The sequence below is a fragment of the Cetorhinus maximus genome, chromosome 3 (assembly GCF_964194155.1).
Source record: "Cetorhinus maximus chromosome 3, sCetMax3.hap1.1, whole genome shotgun sequence".
NCBI classification, from domain to species: domain Eukaryota; kingdom Metazoa; phylum Chordata; class Chondrichthyes; order Lamniformes; family Cetorhinidae; genus Cetorhinus; species Cetorhinus maximus.
The window spans coordinates 202,764,647-202,781,571 of NC_135881.1; the positions used below are offsets into that span (position 1 = coordinate 202,764,647).

General features: G+C 38.8%; 1 protein-coding gene across 1 annotated transcript in view; it reads right to left on the reverse strand.

Annotated features, from left to right (window-relative positions):
- Positions 1 to 16,925, reverse strand: part of phlpp1 (PH domain and leucine rich repeat protein phosphatase 1) — a 170,010-nt gene that overhangs the window by 30,424 nt on the left and 122,661 nt on the right. The window contains exons 3-4 of the mRNA XM_078539642.1: positions 15,254 to 15,379; positions 4,835 to 5,001 (exon numbers count right to left, since the gene is read on the reverse strand). Coding sequence (XP_078395768.1) covers positions 4,835 to 5,001; positions 15,254 to 15,379 — 293 coding nt within the window. The remainder of the gene's footprint in view (positions 1 to 4,834; positions 5,002 to 15,253; positions 15,380 to 16,925) is intronic.

Consider the following 16,925-nt stretch of genomic DNA (forward strand, 5'->3'; position numbering starts at 1 on the left):
GAGGGCATGCCCTAAGGAGCAAGGTACAAATTAAGTCAGTACCAAAAGCAATCCTTTTGTGAGATATGTAGGAAACCACATCATTACATTTAATGAAAAAAGTGATTCAAAAATCTCTACTGTGGATAATTTCAAAATGGCAGGGGAATTCTGTGGCAATATGAAAAACAATAAATCTAGCCACCCATCTCAATCCAGGAAAGACTGATGCTCACCCCTGACCTCCTGATGAGATGGCTGATTAAAACACAGCTGGAGTTGCATACAGATAACCTTGAAATCTAAAAACCGTTAACAGAAAATGAAGAACCATTTCTGAACAAATTGCACTGAATCAATGAACCCATGACAATAATGGAACACAAACAAAGCCATAGAGTTTTCATGCAACTATACAATGTAAAACAGGAATAGGATTCTGTCTCATCCAAGAAATATTATGTGATCCCACAATAAAGGATTGTTAAAATAGGTTAAGAGAATATACATACCTAATAAATATTACAGAAAGTCTATACATAAGCAGCTTTTCTTAAAAAAAAACCCTTTCTGCAATACAGCATGGTTTATTATTAAATCAGTAACTCAGGGCTGTAAGTTGCTCCTTAAAACCTACAGTTTTGCCCAAGCTTTTAGTTAAATGTCACAATTTCTCTGCGTGGCTGTGTATCAGATTTTGTCTGATAATGCTCCTGTTTAGCTCTTTGGAACGTATTTACTATGTTCAAGGAGCTATACACAGTTAAGTGAAACTTATTGTTGCTGCTACTCATGGGGCAAATTATCAGTTGACCGGCATTTCTGACTGCGTGAGCAATATATTGTTACGGAGTTACATCTAATCATTTTTTTTTAAAAAATGAGTTGCATGTAATTGGGGACTTTTCAAAAGATGCCAAGAAATATGATTGAATGGTTTATTCCACTTTAAAAATAAGCCCTTGTAGAAAACCTCAAAAAGCTGTACAGCACAGCGAGAACTACATAAATGCAGGCAGCTTTTCTTCTCAATCAATTTTCTTCCAATTTCAAAATGTTGTAGGATGCAATCAGTGAGATTTCTAAACACAGTAATACATGGTGTATGCTATCAAAAGCATAAATTCATCATTCTTTATGTCTAAGATAAAGAAAGCATGAATATCCTCAGCAGAAAACTGATACAATTTTACAGCATTTTAGACTGAATGCAAAAACAAATTTTAAAAAGTCACTGATAAATACTTCACAGCAGGTAAAATTGCTCAGCCCAAATATGGTGTTACAGCAACATTCAGAAAGAGCAAAAACAGAAAATGCTGGAAAAACTCAGGTCTGACAGCATCTGTGGGGAGAGAAAAACAAAATTAACGTTTCGAGTCCATATGACCCTTCTTCAGAGATTTCCAGCATCCGCAGTATTTTGCTTTTAACTTGGAAAGAGCATCCTAGTGAAGAGAATACCAAATTAACTGTAATTCTACAATAAAAGCAACATATTGCGGATACTGGAAATCTAAAACAAAAACAGAAAATGCTGGAAAAACTCAGCAGGTCTAACAGCATCTGTGGAGAGAAAGAAAGTTAATGTTTCGGGTCTTGAAGTATTAACTCTGTCTTTCTCTCCACAAATGCTGTTAGACCTGCTGAGTTTTTCCAGCATTTTCTGTTTTTGTAACTGCAATTCTACTTGACTCAATACTTCATTCTGTTCAAGGTCCTCAATAGCAGATGGCAGGAGATTTTCTCTTCCTTCAACCCACTGCACGTCACAAAGCAAATTAACCTTCTCTCCCATTACCTCCTTACAATATCTAAAAACATCCAACATATAATTCCACACTGCTGATTTGGACTAGCCCTCAGATACTATCCCTATAATGTGGAAAGCAACTTGTATTTTCTTAAATTCTGCTAACTATATACCTAATCTTTAACTCAGCTCTAAAGTGTAGCTTTATTATTTTAATAGCCTGAAATCATCTTTTTCTTTATTTGATAGTGCTGTGGCATTTCTGAGAACATTAGAATATAATTCAGAGAACGAGTGCATCATTGTAAAACTAAGATTGATAAGTAGCATTTCTTTTGAACTGGGAAAACCTAAAAATACATGCACTCCGAGCCCTTCTAAATTCAAAAATCCTAATAGTCTACAACTCTACACACAGCCCAAAACCAAAATTGAAATATTTTGATCCATCTTCCTCTCCTCCTCAAATAAATGTTGAAACAAATCAATGCCAACATTGCAGAGACTCTGAATTATTCAACTTCTCAGCTTTCATTTAATTAGTATTACGGCAAGAATATAAATGCCAGTTCCAAATTATCTGTTCCAGTAGGACTCATAAAATATTTACAGAGATTTACAAGGGAATGGAGCTTAGACTTTCAGTCTGATCAGTGCCATGACAAGGGTATCTGAAAAAGCCAGGTGACACTCACCGTTTAGGGGATTACAGAGAAGAATGGACACTTGGACTGGGTGTTGGAGGAAGCCTGTGAAATGGTATCCCCAGCAAGAATGTGTGTTCAGGAGAACTTAATTGAAGAGAGAGCTTGAATTTACATAGCACTTGTCATGATCTCAGGATGTCCCAAAATGCTTCATTGTCAATTAAGCACTTTTGAACTTTATTTACTGTTGAAATGCAGATGAACATGGCAGCCAATTTGTGCACAGCAAGCTCCAATAAACAGCAATAAAATAAATGATCAGATCGTGCTTTAGGCATTGATTGAGCAATAAATATTGACCAGGACACTGGAGAGAACGCCACTGCTCTTTTTCAAATGGTGCACTGGGATTTTTTAAGGCCACAATAGAACAGACAGGACTTCGGTTTAAACATGTCATATGAAAAATGACACCTAAGATATTACAGCACTCCCTTAGCACTGCACTGGACTGGACTGCCAGCCTACATTTTTTTGCTCAAGTCTTAGAAGCAACCTTGTAGCTCAGAAGTCGGAATGCTACCACTGAGCCATGACTGACAGCTGTAAGATGGCGATTGGAAGGAAATTGGGGGGGGGGGGATAAAAATCAATCGCATCTACCAATATAGCTGTCAGTGCATAATAATGTAATTTCAACTGTGAAATTTTAGGATTACCAAAAAAACCTTTAGTTATACACTAAATTTTGATAGAATTGAACAGAATATCTATTAATTATTCTGATTAAGTTGAAAGTCAATGCATGGATATAAAAAGTGGCTTGTGAAAATCTAAGATCAAAATGCAATTGCCAAGCTTTGATCATAATCAGATCAGAAATAAATCTGTGTTCAATTCAGCACAGTGCTGAATTTATTCTTTTGTACAGATCAGTCAATGTTCTCTGTTTTGGAAGCTAAATACTACTTTCCTGAAGCACAGTTGTAAACTGCTGTCACAGATTATATACAGAGAATATAAAAAAATGCAAAGTAATTTTCAAAACTGATTAAAATATCAGTATTTTTAAATATGGAAGTTATTATTAGCCACCTTTCATTTTTTAAGTTCCTAGAGCTAAAGCAAACCAGGCAAAGAGCTGTCCTTGAAAGTAAACAGTGAACAGAACTGAGCAAGACAAATGTGAAAAGAAATTCAGTGGAACTGTAAACCTTCAGGAAAAAAGGAAAGCATTGCCTCTATCAAAAAGATGATGTTAAATTTTTGTGCACTTATGTGAAACAACCCTCCAAAATAAAAATCTTCCCCACCTGCAATTCAGCACAACTGATTTGATAAGACTGCATCACTCACACAATTCACTTAGAGGAAAAAAAGCCAAAGTCATATAGATTTACAGCAGAGTGAAGATTCTATCACATCCTAGCCACATAATCAATCATCACGCAGACTGCTTGTAAAAGCGAGGATTTTTAATTTTCATCTCCATTGACTTTCGCTTGTTCTTCTCCCTTCTCCAAATGCTCATCCCTATTTTATACAAAAGCTGCTTCTCCTCTAGTTGCATGCAAGCATGACCAACTTATCTGAAGTCACAGCCCAGAAGAAAAAAAAGTTTGGACCAGCATTCATTTCCCAGTTTTTACTGTTTCTTTGTTCTGGGAAAGGTGGGGCAGGAAAGGCGGTGTGTGGGAGATTGCAAGGTACACATGCTTGAGGTGTTGAGGAGAGAAAATCATGGGTGTCTCTTGGGTATTAAATACTTTCTATTGTAAATCATATTTTCATTACTAAGTTTTTCTATATAGAAGTAAGGAATACTATGGATAGAAAGCATTGCATTAGATATTTTTCTTAATTAAGTTTTTCTCCTTTTTTCAATTTTATTGATTCATTTCATTTGTAGAGGTGCAGAGCAAACAAAACCAGAACTGAATTGTTTGTTTTGTCAAACCCATCCCTGCTTAGTTTCCAAATTCTGATCCAACCTACTAAAAGGACTATGCAAATGAAAGCTGTTGTACTTAAAAGATGCTTAGCGTATTGTAATAGAGACCATTCACTTTAATGGAGGCCGTGCACTTTGCAGCCTGGGAGCAAGTCTAGACCCTGAGCCACCTAAATGCTCTGCCAATTGGCTCCTGCAAAACACCAAGTGCCCGTTTGCAGTAAATAATGCTACTTCTGGACACACCATTGGAGCAGCACCATTGGAGCAGCAAAGGAGAAGATGACACTCCAGAATTTGTCTGGGAGCAAAGAATGTTTTGAAATAAGAGTCGTACGTTTTTATAGTTATACATTGTAGAGATGGGTCTAGTATTTTTTAATCAAATGCACTCCATCTAGAATTTCTATCCCCCTTAAGCACAATAAGCAAATATTTTAAAAATGACAATGATTTAAAACATTAACAAAAAAATTGAAGTATTTTTTAAAAAATAGATGTTACCTTTGAAGGTCATTCAGACCTCCATTTGCTGCAGGCCCTGGATTCTGCTTGAGGAAATTCTGTTTGAGGTTCAGGTGAGTCAGGTCCTGGCTGTAGAAGAGGTTACTGGGGAGATTCTCTAAGCTGCAACACGACAAATCCACTGAGCTAATTCTCTGGGACACAATCTGAGAACACAATAGACACAAAGTTTCATCAATTTTTAAACCATGCTTCTTTATCCCAACACATGGCATCTTCTGAAATCAAACGCTGTAGGAAATCCCTCAACTGGATGAAGACTGTAAGCAGGTAGGTCTTTTAAACAGAGGCTCAATAATAATAGGCAGCGATCAGTAAAAAAAAAGACTTAACACTGGACTTTATGGAACACTTAGTTACCAAGTAAGCTAAGAATGAGTGATGGATGATTTAAATTTGATAAGCATACAGAGGAGCTGTGCACCACATTAAAGAAAATACTTAACAACCACTCCAGCCGTTCACTCCTGTGGAGAGCTTTAATAGTTAACTGCTTGCTGTCATGGTTCTCAAAAACTAACAGCATTAGAATGTATTGATAGGATAATAACAAAGGAACAATATTCATTTTGTATGAGACATTGGTTAGGCTTCATTTGAATACTGTGTTCAGTTTTGGTCTCCTCACAGTGGGGCATATTCAGAGGAAGTCCACCAGACTGATTTCCAATTTTTAAGTTACCATGAACAGCTTAGTGTGATGGCCTTTATATTTCAATTGAGCATTTTAACATAATGAAGAGACTATATCCATATGGATAGACAATTTGAATCAGATAGCTTAGAGGGAATCAGGGGACATGCTCTTACATAGGTTACATAAGAGAACTGGTTTGGATGTCAGGAGGATTTTTCTTTTCACAGAGTCACTGACCTTTGCCACTTTGTGCAATAAATGCAGATTCAACGCTCGGATTCATAAAGGGGGCCTGGGTGAATTCCTTGCTGTGGCTTATATCACTGCGCAAAATAGTAGGTTGGGTACCATTGAGAGATGTGCTTTATGGTTACTGTGACTATGAAGATCTCTGGTTAAGCCACAAAAGAAACCACAAAATTGGCACATTCTACCCCTGTTTTGCGTCAAAATATGGGACACATTTTTAGCCCCTCATTTATTTGATTCTCTCAGCAGATGGGGAGATGGAAGGCTAGCACATGAGAATGAGATCGAACAGAAGTTCTGTATGTATGGCTTCGCTGACCTTTACTCATTGTTGGTACTTAATGTCAGAACCATATCTGCAAGAACTATATTTTCTTTTAAGATTTGGAAGGACATTGCGTTACTTGAACACTTGTGAACTGACCTGACCTGGGTCATAAATTCATCTTGGACTGTGAGCAAGCATGCTTTTTCCAAGAAATCACATGACAGCAACTAAATGACCAGCATGACAATTGTAGAGGAGAGCTATTTATTTGAACTGCAATCACTAATTGCTGGGGGAAAAACGGTTTTAAAGGAAAAGGCCTTAGTGATATACTGGAAATCAGCTGACTGAGATGAGCTTTATGTTTTGAGCTTGTTGTTTTGAACTCAATTGGGAATGAACTGAGAAGGAGAAAAGCTGCCCAGCTGGCACTCTTCTTGCCTCGCTGGAAATGCAGGGTGGTTATCAATATCCAGCTAGGAATCTTCATCTCAGTGGAACTTGTCTGTAATTAGAAACCAGAGAGGCTGAGAGAAGGATTGATCCAGCTCGATTCTCCTCCACGCTGAAGCTCTGTTGGTGAGAACATCCAGACATCTAATGGGACTAGCAACCTGTCTTCACACAAGGGAGCACCAGATCAATAGCGTCAAAACCCTGTGAACTCTAGCCTTTTTATAAAGTTTTATCTTCAACCACCTATCTCTGCAGAGACCCTATTTGTTTGTGTGTGAGAGTGTGTGCGTGCGTGTGCTTGAGGGAAAAAAGGGATAGATATTTACATTTCCAAATTGCAAATTGTGTGTTAACCAGTCCCTGCAACTTGTTCTTAAAAAAGGTTTTGTTTTATAATAAATCAATCATTGAGTTTATTTAAAGAAGCCTGATTAAAGCTTCTTTTATTCTGGGTCTAACAGTGGCAAAAGTAAATAATTGGTTATTCTGGCAAGTGAATTAAACACTTACACTGATGGTAGGGCCTCTGGAGTAGTGGGGCTAGATAAACTGCGAACTCCTCCCATCCCAGTCCTAATAATAATAAGTCTGCCTTGGCAGTCAGTCAATTCTTTTCTTCCCTGATGGTTAACAGTTGAAGTCTTGATTTTTAAAAAAATCTCATTTCTCACTTTTTTTATTATCTGAGCTGTTAGAAACAAATAGAAGAGACCAGGAAAATAAGAGAAGTAAAAGAGAATGAGAAAACAAGCAAGGAAGCAGAGAAAAAAAGGGAAAAGTGAATTAAAGAAAAATAATGTGCACAAGCTCATCCCTTGACGACTGAACTCCTAGCCTTATTCCAGCAATACTTTCACTCGGGGGCTAGGGAAAGAGAGAAAAAAATAAAGGAGATAATGGGGGAGATAATTCATTGAAGCTGGGGAAAAGGGTAGTGAGGGAGAAATCCTTTTGAGGATTTAGGAGAGGGAAAAGTAATTTAAAGTTTCTGAGGAATTTTGCTCCAATGTTGACAAGTCTCTCATGTGCTTGCTGGAAGAGATGAGGCTGCAGATTATGCATAATATCACTTTGCTAAAGCTGCAACCTTAATCTGGACACAAGTTTTTTTCTTGGATTATTTTCTTCTGAAAAAATCCATGATGGCAAAGTCACTGACAGCTTCTTTCCACAGATGTAAGACATGGCAATGTTTAGCCTATTTAACCAACCATCCTGAGCTGTCATCAATTCTGGACTTCTATTCTGGCCTTCAATGTTATTGATTGACCTGTGCTTGCCCTTCTGGCCTTGTGCTTCCTTCTGTAGTACAAAGTCCACAATGGTCTTGACTCTTTACCATTCTCATAAGCCACAAAAAAAAGCACTGTGCTCTAGATAGGTGCTTGCATCCTGATTCCTTCGACATAATTTCACTGCACATTTTTTTCTATTTTGGCACAGTTCCACACAGTGACTATTTTGGTCCCTCTGACAATAAGGTGACATCTTGTTATCCATCGTTCTTCAGTCTTTTACAATTGTCTCCAACCTCATCTTAGGTGGCAGAATTTTCTCTTCCATTTGCATTTTTCATGGGTGGAAATAAAATGACAGCAGCAGAAGCATGGGAGACTATAAAGATGACTTTCAATTGCTAGCAGGTAAGCTCCAAAATCAGGGTGTACGTCGAGCAAGGCAGCATTCAAAGCGTAGAGGGTTTTCAGTATGCTGGGGTTTCCTAATAACTGTATGACTGAATTACATTTATTTCTGAGCAAATTTTCAGCTTTTATAGAAAGGTACTTTATTTCTGATGCACAAACTACAGATCAAACCTAGAAACTTCCAATCAGTTTTGGAAAATGATTCTGGTAAGGATTCCATTTTTGTGATTTTACTCTTTGATGTTAGGGTAACTGGTTGTGGAGGTAGAATTTTTTTTTTTTATTAGTAAAGCTCCAACCTTCTCTCCCTTGGAACCCTAAGTTTATTCACAGAACATCTTAGTCAAACAGCGCCAAAAGAGCTCTTACCTTCACTCCATGGCTTAATTTGAGTTAGCAGTGTAATGGCACAGATCCCAATCTACTTATAACGAGGATAAAATGATTTAATGCTGACGGTATGCATATGGATAATAAAAACAAAATACTGTAGGTGCTAGACATCTGAAATGAAAACAAAGCGCTGGTAAAACTCATCAGGTCTGGCAACATCTGCAGAGAGAGAAACAGTTACCATTTTGAGTTCAATATGACTCTTCTCTTTGGAATTCTGAAGACGACTAATATTGGACTTGAAACGTTAACTCTGTTTCTCTCTCCACAGATGCCAGACCTGCTGAGTTTTTCCAGGGCTTTCTGTTTTTATTATGCATATGGATGCTAGGTTAAGATGGGCCTGTGGTCAACTGCGATGACCTCCACTATGAAATATTTAACAATGTAATTATCAAAGCTCAAATTTAAATAATAGCCACATTGGCAAGGTACCAGAGGGTAGGACCTCTACTGCTGTAAGGAGTCAGTGCTTCGAAGAGAGGAGAATACTTGCAAAGGGAAAAATTGATCAACCTCATCCTGATGGCTCTGTGGACAATTGCAGCACATGATAGCCAAAAAACATAAAAAAAACAGCCGAAACGTTTTACATTCTATACCTGGACGATTATGATTTAACAGATCTCAGCACAGTAGTTGGGATATAAAAACTGGCTGAAGTCTGAGGCTAGTGGACAAGATTGGAAAATCAGCCAGGGTTGTGCACAAATCATTTAGTGATCTGGCTGAAAGCACATGTGTAGATGTTGAATGAGAACACAACTAAGCTCAGCTGTAAAATGCTCCCTAACGGTTCAATGGATAAATGGACCAACAACGGAATAGCCTGTGGAGGTTCAAAAATGCAGGACTGTTCTTTAGACAAGTTACCACAGGGCTGCTAGTGTCTAGGGCATTGAGTTGCACCAGTCACCACTGAAGCAAGAGAACAGGAGAAATGGGGAACAAAACAAAAGCCAAACCTGCATTCAGGCAGGACTGTTATGCATTCCAGTCAATGCTTCTTTTCAAGTCTTGATCTGAGATTTGGAGATTTCTCTCTCTTTTGCCCCTCCCAAGAAACACCCACTACCATCATATTGAAAAGGTATATTGCATGAGTAAGATGTAAATATAAAAACGTAAATATAAAAATGTCCAAGAAAAGCTAAAGATTCAAGAGATTATAAATTCATTCAGTAGTATGGATTTATTTTTAGAATGAGTGAATACTTTAAGAACAGTTTGTTCGGGAACATAAACCCCTAAATTAAAAAAAATCACAATCACAGAATTGTTATAGAGCAGGTAGTGGCCATTTGGCCCATCATGTCTGCACCAGCTCTCCGAATCAGCAATTCACCTAGTGCCATTCTCCCACCTTCTCCCCATAACCTTGCACGTTCTAATTCTCTTTTGCTATGATTAAACCTGCCTTCACCACAATCTCAGGCAATGCATTCCAGACCCCAACCACTCACTGCGTGAAAACGTTCTTCCTCATGCTGCTTTTGCTGCTGTTGCCACTTACTTTATATCTGTGCCCTCTCATTCTCAATCTTCACACGAGTGGGAGCAATTTCTCTCTACCTACTCAGTCCAGACTCCTCATAATTTTGAATGCCTCTGTCAAGTCTCCTCTCCACCTTCTCCTCTCAAAGGAAAACATTTTTCAACCTATCTTCATAACTGAAGTTCCTTATCCCTGGAACCATTCTAGTGAATCTTTTCTGCACTCTCTACAATGCTTTCACATCTTTCTTAAAGTGCAGTGCCCAGAACTGGACGCAATACTCCAGCTGAGCCTGAACTAGTGTCTAATACAAGGTCAGCATAACCTCCTTGACATTGTACTCTAAAAGGGCATAGGCCGGGATGCTGTATGCTTTATTAACTGTTCTCTAACCTGTCCTGCCACCTTCAATGATTTATGCACATATATACCCAGGTCCCTCTGCTCCTGCACCCCCTTCAAAGTTTTATTCTTTATGTTATGTTGTCTCTCCCTGTTCTTCCTACCAAAATGAATCTCTTCATATTTCCCCACATTGAACTTCATCTTCTCCAGTATATTTACAAATACCTGTGGGATCAGTTTTAATTTTTGCAACTCATTCAAAAAGTAAAACAGCCAGTTCATGGCTACAAACTGCTGTACAATTTTTGAAATAATTTTCTGATGATTTGCATACTCAAATTTCCCTTTGTCCCAATTGCAAATCATGCTTCATAGAAGAACAGTGGATAGATTCTGAATTTTAATTTCGTAATAATTAAAATTGAGAAATCTCCATCAATAGAATGTTATGAATTTGTGGATTTTTATTAGAATGAATAAAAATGAGGTTGAATTCAGAATCATAGTTCAAATACAGTAATAAATGCATAACTTGAAGAAACTATTTTGGTCCCCATTTGCTTTGAAGATTCCTTTTGTGGTATTTTATTGTAAAAACAAGGCACAACCTATGGTGAATGGAAATGCACCAAGTAGACCTCTGTTTTGGAACGAAGAAATGACTAGAAAGTAGTACAAAGCAACATTGGAATGAGAGAACAAAGAGCCATATATTTATTCTATTGCCTAGTTGCTTAAACTGAGATGCAATTAAATGTTTCATTAGCATTCCCTGCAGTTGATGCAAATAACTGCTTACTAGCATTGGAACAATTTGGATTTAAAAATATGCAAAATCTTTCCATCTGCTACCCTCTCTTCACATGATTCCCCCGAACACAATTTGTCAATTTTGAGCTTTGGTACAGAACAAGCTAAATAACCAGTTGAATTCTCTCAAACCAGACCTTGAGTAATACCCTTAAAAAAAATAAGCAGATAAATGGATTTCTGCTTAAGAACTTCACCACAATTAAATCTTTGCAGGCCTGAGTTTTTTGGGTTAAGTCAAAATAAACAATATGACTAGACCAAAACCATTCACAAACAATGCAAGTCTTTTTCTGTTTTTCAAGGAAAAAGATCGAAATTGATTTGTGGTACAGAAACACACCTTAATATTTTTCCCATATTTTCTGAAGATGTAGGCTTGTATAATCCCACGAGTTCTGCCTGTCGTCTGGCATTTCACCCATGTAGTTACCTTTGTGTCAGCTTCTATCAGAGTGTTTAGACAGTCTGACCACAAGACATCAGAGAACAGTCTAATTTTATTCTCACTGACATCAATTCAAGTTAGCACAAATAACTGGATAATAATCAGCAGCAGGATCCCTGGCTGATTCTTTTCCTCTCCATATTTCACAGTGCTTACAGATAAGGCCACCTTTTATCATTTCCTTGTATCACTCACCACTTACAGCCCCTTTTTGTATCTATCCCTGGAAAATGCTATCCTCAATTCACTTACAACTGCACTTTCAAAATCTCAACTATCCACCTTTTGGCTCTGCATTCGCCACAGCATTGATGCAGTTATTGATTTACTCAACCACAACCTTTAATGTCCTAGTCCCCAACAAAACTATTACTCTCCCTCATGCTGGCCGTTCCCCTGTTAAGGCCCTCATCACCACTCCCTTAAGTCCAAGGGACACAGACTTGAAAGGACATGGTGGTCAACTAGTTTAGCCATCCATTGCCAGATCTGGTTGGACTACTTAAAACACTATCGGGTCCTGTTCTCATCTGCTAAAACTGCTTACTATTCCAGGATCATCCTCGAATGCAAAGATAACCCCAGCCTCTTTTCTCTACTGAAAACCACCTTCTTAAACTCCTACCCAGTACCCTCCACCCTCACCTCCAACAAGAAGTCTGCTTGATGCTGCTCGACCACATCTCTCCCATCCACTAACACACCTGACCAAACTTCCTTTAATGCTCCCACCTACCTAGAACTGATCACACATCTTTCTCTAGTTTTTCTCCCATCTCCCTTTCATGTCCTTGAACGTGAGACACACCCTCTATTCCATCGATCCTATTCCCACTAAATTGATCAAACAACTTCCCCTCATGGCCATGTTAGCTGATAATTTAAATGGTTCTCTCTCTTCAGATGCTGTCCCTCTCTCCTTTACGTCTGTCGTCATCAATGGCTCTCCTCAAAAAAAACTAACCCTCGACCCCACCACTCTTGCAAACTACCATCCCATCTCCAACTTTCCTTTCTTCTCCAAAGCTCTTGAACATATTGTTGCCTCCCAAACCCATTCTCATCGTTCGCAGAATTCCATGCTTGAATCCCCCAAATCAGGTTTCTGCCCCACCACCGAACCGAAACAGCTCTTATCAAAGTCACAAATGACATCCTATGTGACTTTGTCAAAGATAAATTTTTACCTCCTTGTCCTTCTTGATCTGTCTGCAGCCTTTGAAAAGGTTGACCACATTTGGATTGGAGGAAGGCTTGTTGACATGGTCAGTGTTGGGATCCTTGCTCTTCCTGATATATATTAATGACCTAGACTGTGGTGTTCAGGGCATGATTTCAAAATTGGCAGATGATACGAAGATTGGAAATGTTGTCAACTGTGCTGAGAATAGTCTTGAGCTTCAAAAGGTCATAGGCATGTTGGTGGATTGGGCAGACAGGTAGCAGATGAAGTTCAATGCAGAAAAGTGTGAAGCAATTCATTTTGGCAGGAAGAATATGGAGAGACAGTACAAAAAAAAATGGAGGGACTCTAAAAGAGGTGCAGGAACAGGGGGATCTCAGTGTATATGCACATAAGTCAATGGAGATGGCAGGGCATGTTGAGAGAGCAATTAATAAAGCAGGGGAGATGAGGTAGTGGCCGGGGTGGACAATGTTGCTGAGTTAGACACAAAGCAGGAATGAGGTAGACACAAGTTATATGCCATGACAGCCAGTTTCTATCTGTTTCTGCAAGGACATTTTGGAGCACATGGCAATAATTCTGTCACAGTAGCATTTTATTTAAATTTAGAAAGAAATTCCACACCTGGAGTTTATCCCACTATGTAACATTGGTTAAAAGGAGACATTTTTTCCTGCCTTAATGTTGCTGACCTGCTACAAAAATAATAGGGTGGCTTACATTCTGACTCAACAAATAATTTTGAATGCATTTTACAAATCCCTTCCTGCTTAAACTTCTTCAGATCAGTTCTCCTAATCTATGTCTGGATAGTTAAAATCCCCCAATACCGTCTTATTATTCATACACACCTTTCTGAAATGTCTGTAGACATTTCAACAATTTGTCTGTCTGTAAAGGACACTCAATATTGTACCGCACCCTTTCCACACATCCCTCCCCCTAAATTCATGTCACTGAAACCCTATTTGTATGTTATTACTTGCAATAGACTACAGATTTAAGAAAGTTACCAAGAGACAGAGGAGAGGTGAGGAAAACATTTTTTTTTATATAAACACAAGATGATATGAATACACTGCCTGAGAGGATGGTGCAAGCAACTTCAATAGTGACTTGCAAAAAGGAATTGGATACATATTTGAAAAAGGTAAGTTTGCAGGGCTATGAAGAGCAGGATGTGGGGCTAGTAGCATAACTCTTACTAAGAACAGGTGCAAGCACTCTGGAATGAGTGGCCTCCTTCTGTGCTGCAAGGTTCCATAAGCATCTTTCCTCTGTGATATTGAAACATGTACATAAATACATATTCCCTTTTTCATTCCTGATCTCTTCTAAAAATGTTGCAACCCAGAATGTTTAGCACGCAGTCATGATCCATATGAGGTCCAGTTTAATTCAGTTATAACTGTCAGATTTGTCTACTGAAACTATTGATGCTTCAATTATGTTTCTTACATTTTAGCCCCTTTTCTTATTGCTATTAGTAGCCATCGCTCTCTTATGACTTTTCTTCTTTTTTTCACCACTATTCTTTTTATTTCTCCCCCTCCTTTTGCTCTGTCAGGAAAGTCTCACTTCCTTTCCTTCCTAAATTCTCCTACTCCTACATCTGATCCGTGTTATTTCTCTGACCTGCCACTGTTACTCACCGCTTTATTTTTTAGAGAGAGATAATACCTTGGGAGCGTGAGGTAGGTCAGCTTTGACTCACTTTACTTGTCCCTCCCTTCTAACAGAGAGCCTAGAGATACATGTATAATTTGAATTATCTACAATAGGAAATCCTGGACTCAGACTTTAGTATCAAGGAAAGCTCCCAAACAGAGGTTGAGTGCTTCCTTATGGAGGGGGGATAGGAAATATTCCAAGAATAAGCTGTTCTGGGTCTTCTCCCAACATCTGATTTTTCAGCAGTATTGTGCAGGCTTGAAAACAGCTGGTCTGTCTGAATGGTCCATGGCCCAGGGAGACATATTGCAGAATAACAAAAAGGAGGGAAGGCTGACAGGCATGATACATGTTTAACACAGGCAGCAAGGTTTTTCCTCTGGGCACCACCCCCAACCCTTATGTCCTCATTGGTTGATCAACTGTGTACCTTACACTGTACATGCCGGAGGAGCAACTGGAAAACTGGCTTGTCAGCTGTGAAGTAAAAACTTCCAAAAAAAATTTTTTTTAAATAAATTAAAGGCTGCTCTATCACCACACAGCACACCAGCAAATATAGACTGGTGAGTGAACTTTGCTAATCTTTTACAAAAAAACTGAGTAAACACATCAGTGGAATTTGCCAGAAGCAAATAAACAAGCTTTAGAAACAGCTCTCCTGGTTCTCCGCTATGCACAAATAACTATCCAATCTTGAATCACAGCATGCAAAAAGTGGCTTGCTGTCTTGCCAGAAGCAATAATTACAAACACAACACTTATGGTTAGAAGCACAGTCCCTGTAGCCTCACCTTTGAAGCCTGCCGAAGCCAGCGTAAATACTCTGGGAAGGTGTCAAAGCTGATGTAGTAAGTCTGACTCTGAGGTCCTGATGAGGTGAAGGCCAGACAGTACTGGTGCTTCTTCACTTCTTCCACCTATGCAAAAAAAAAAATTGCATTTATACAGTGCTTATGTCACAAGATTGTAGAGTATTTCAAAATAATAATTCATTTTGAATTACAGTGATTGTTTAATACACCAACACAAGCATTCTGTGCTAGAACATCCCAGAGGTAGCAATGAGAGAAGACTAATTTGCATGTGTTTTGGAGGAATGTTGATGGAATAACCAGGAGGCCAAGAGACAACCCTGCTCTTATCTGAAAAATATTTTGGGGTCTTTAATGCCAATCAGAAGCATCAATACAGGGAATTGGGACCTTGATTTAACATTTAAATGGAGGACCCATATGCAATATTTTACCTCTTGCTCAGGACTAGAGTCAGCTAAGATCATCTGCTCAATCCTGGAATGGGGCTTGAATCAACAAACTCTGACTCAGAGGCACAATTGTTGAGATTTAAGAACATAAGAAATAGGAGCAGTAGACCATTCAGCCCATTGAGCCTACTCCACCATTCGATACCATCATGGCTGATCATCAGCCTTAATTCCACTTTCCCGCCTATTCCCCACAATCCTTTTATTCCAAGAGGCCAAAAGTGTGTCCATCGCTGTCTTAAATATATTCAACAATGGAGAATCTACAACCCTCTGGAGTAGAGAATTCCAAAGATTCACAACTCTAAGTGAAGAAATTTCTCTTAATCTCGGTCCTGAATGATCACCCCTTTAACTTGAGTTTGTGCTCCTGCATTCTAGATTCCCCAACCAGGGTAAACCAGCTCTCACAGTCTACCCTATCAAGTCCCTTAAGAATCTTGTATGTTTCCATGAGATCATCTCTAATTCTTCTAAAGTCCAGAGAATATAGGCCCCATATACTTAGCCTCTCATCAAAGGGCAACCCTCTCACCCTAAGAACCAATCCAGTGAATCTTGGCTGTGTGACCTCCAAGCTTTCCTTAAATATGAAAACCAAAACTGCACACACTGCTCCAGGCATGGTCTCACCAAAGTCCTGTACAATTATAGCAAGACTCCCTTATTCTTGTATTCCAATTCCCTTGCAAAAGGCCAACATGACATTTGCCTTCCTAATTGCTTGCTGTGCCTGCATGCTAACTTTCTACGCTCTCCTTAAAAGTACACCCAAGTCCCTCTAAACATCAACATTTGCAAGTTTCATGCCTTTTGCAAAATATTCTGCTTTTCTATTCTTACCACCTCATTATTCCCTACATTCCACTCAATTTGCCATCTTCTTGCCCACTCACTTAACCTGTCTATATCCCTTTGCAGCCTCTTTTTTCTATCCTCCTCACAGCTTACATTCCCATCTAGCTTTGTATAATTAGCAAACTGAAATATATTACTCTTGGTCTCTCTATAAATAAATGTGGCCCTAGCACTGTTCCTTGCAGCACTCTACTTGTCACACCAGCCTGTCAACTTAAAAACATCCTGTTTATCTCTATGCTCTGGCTCCTGTCCATTAACCAATCCTCTACCCATGCTAACGTATTACCTCCAACTCCAAGAGCTCCTAAAGTGCGTATTTGCTTTTTCTAAGGCATCCA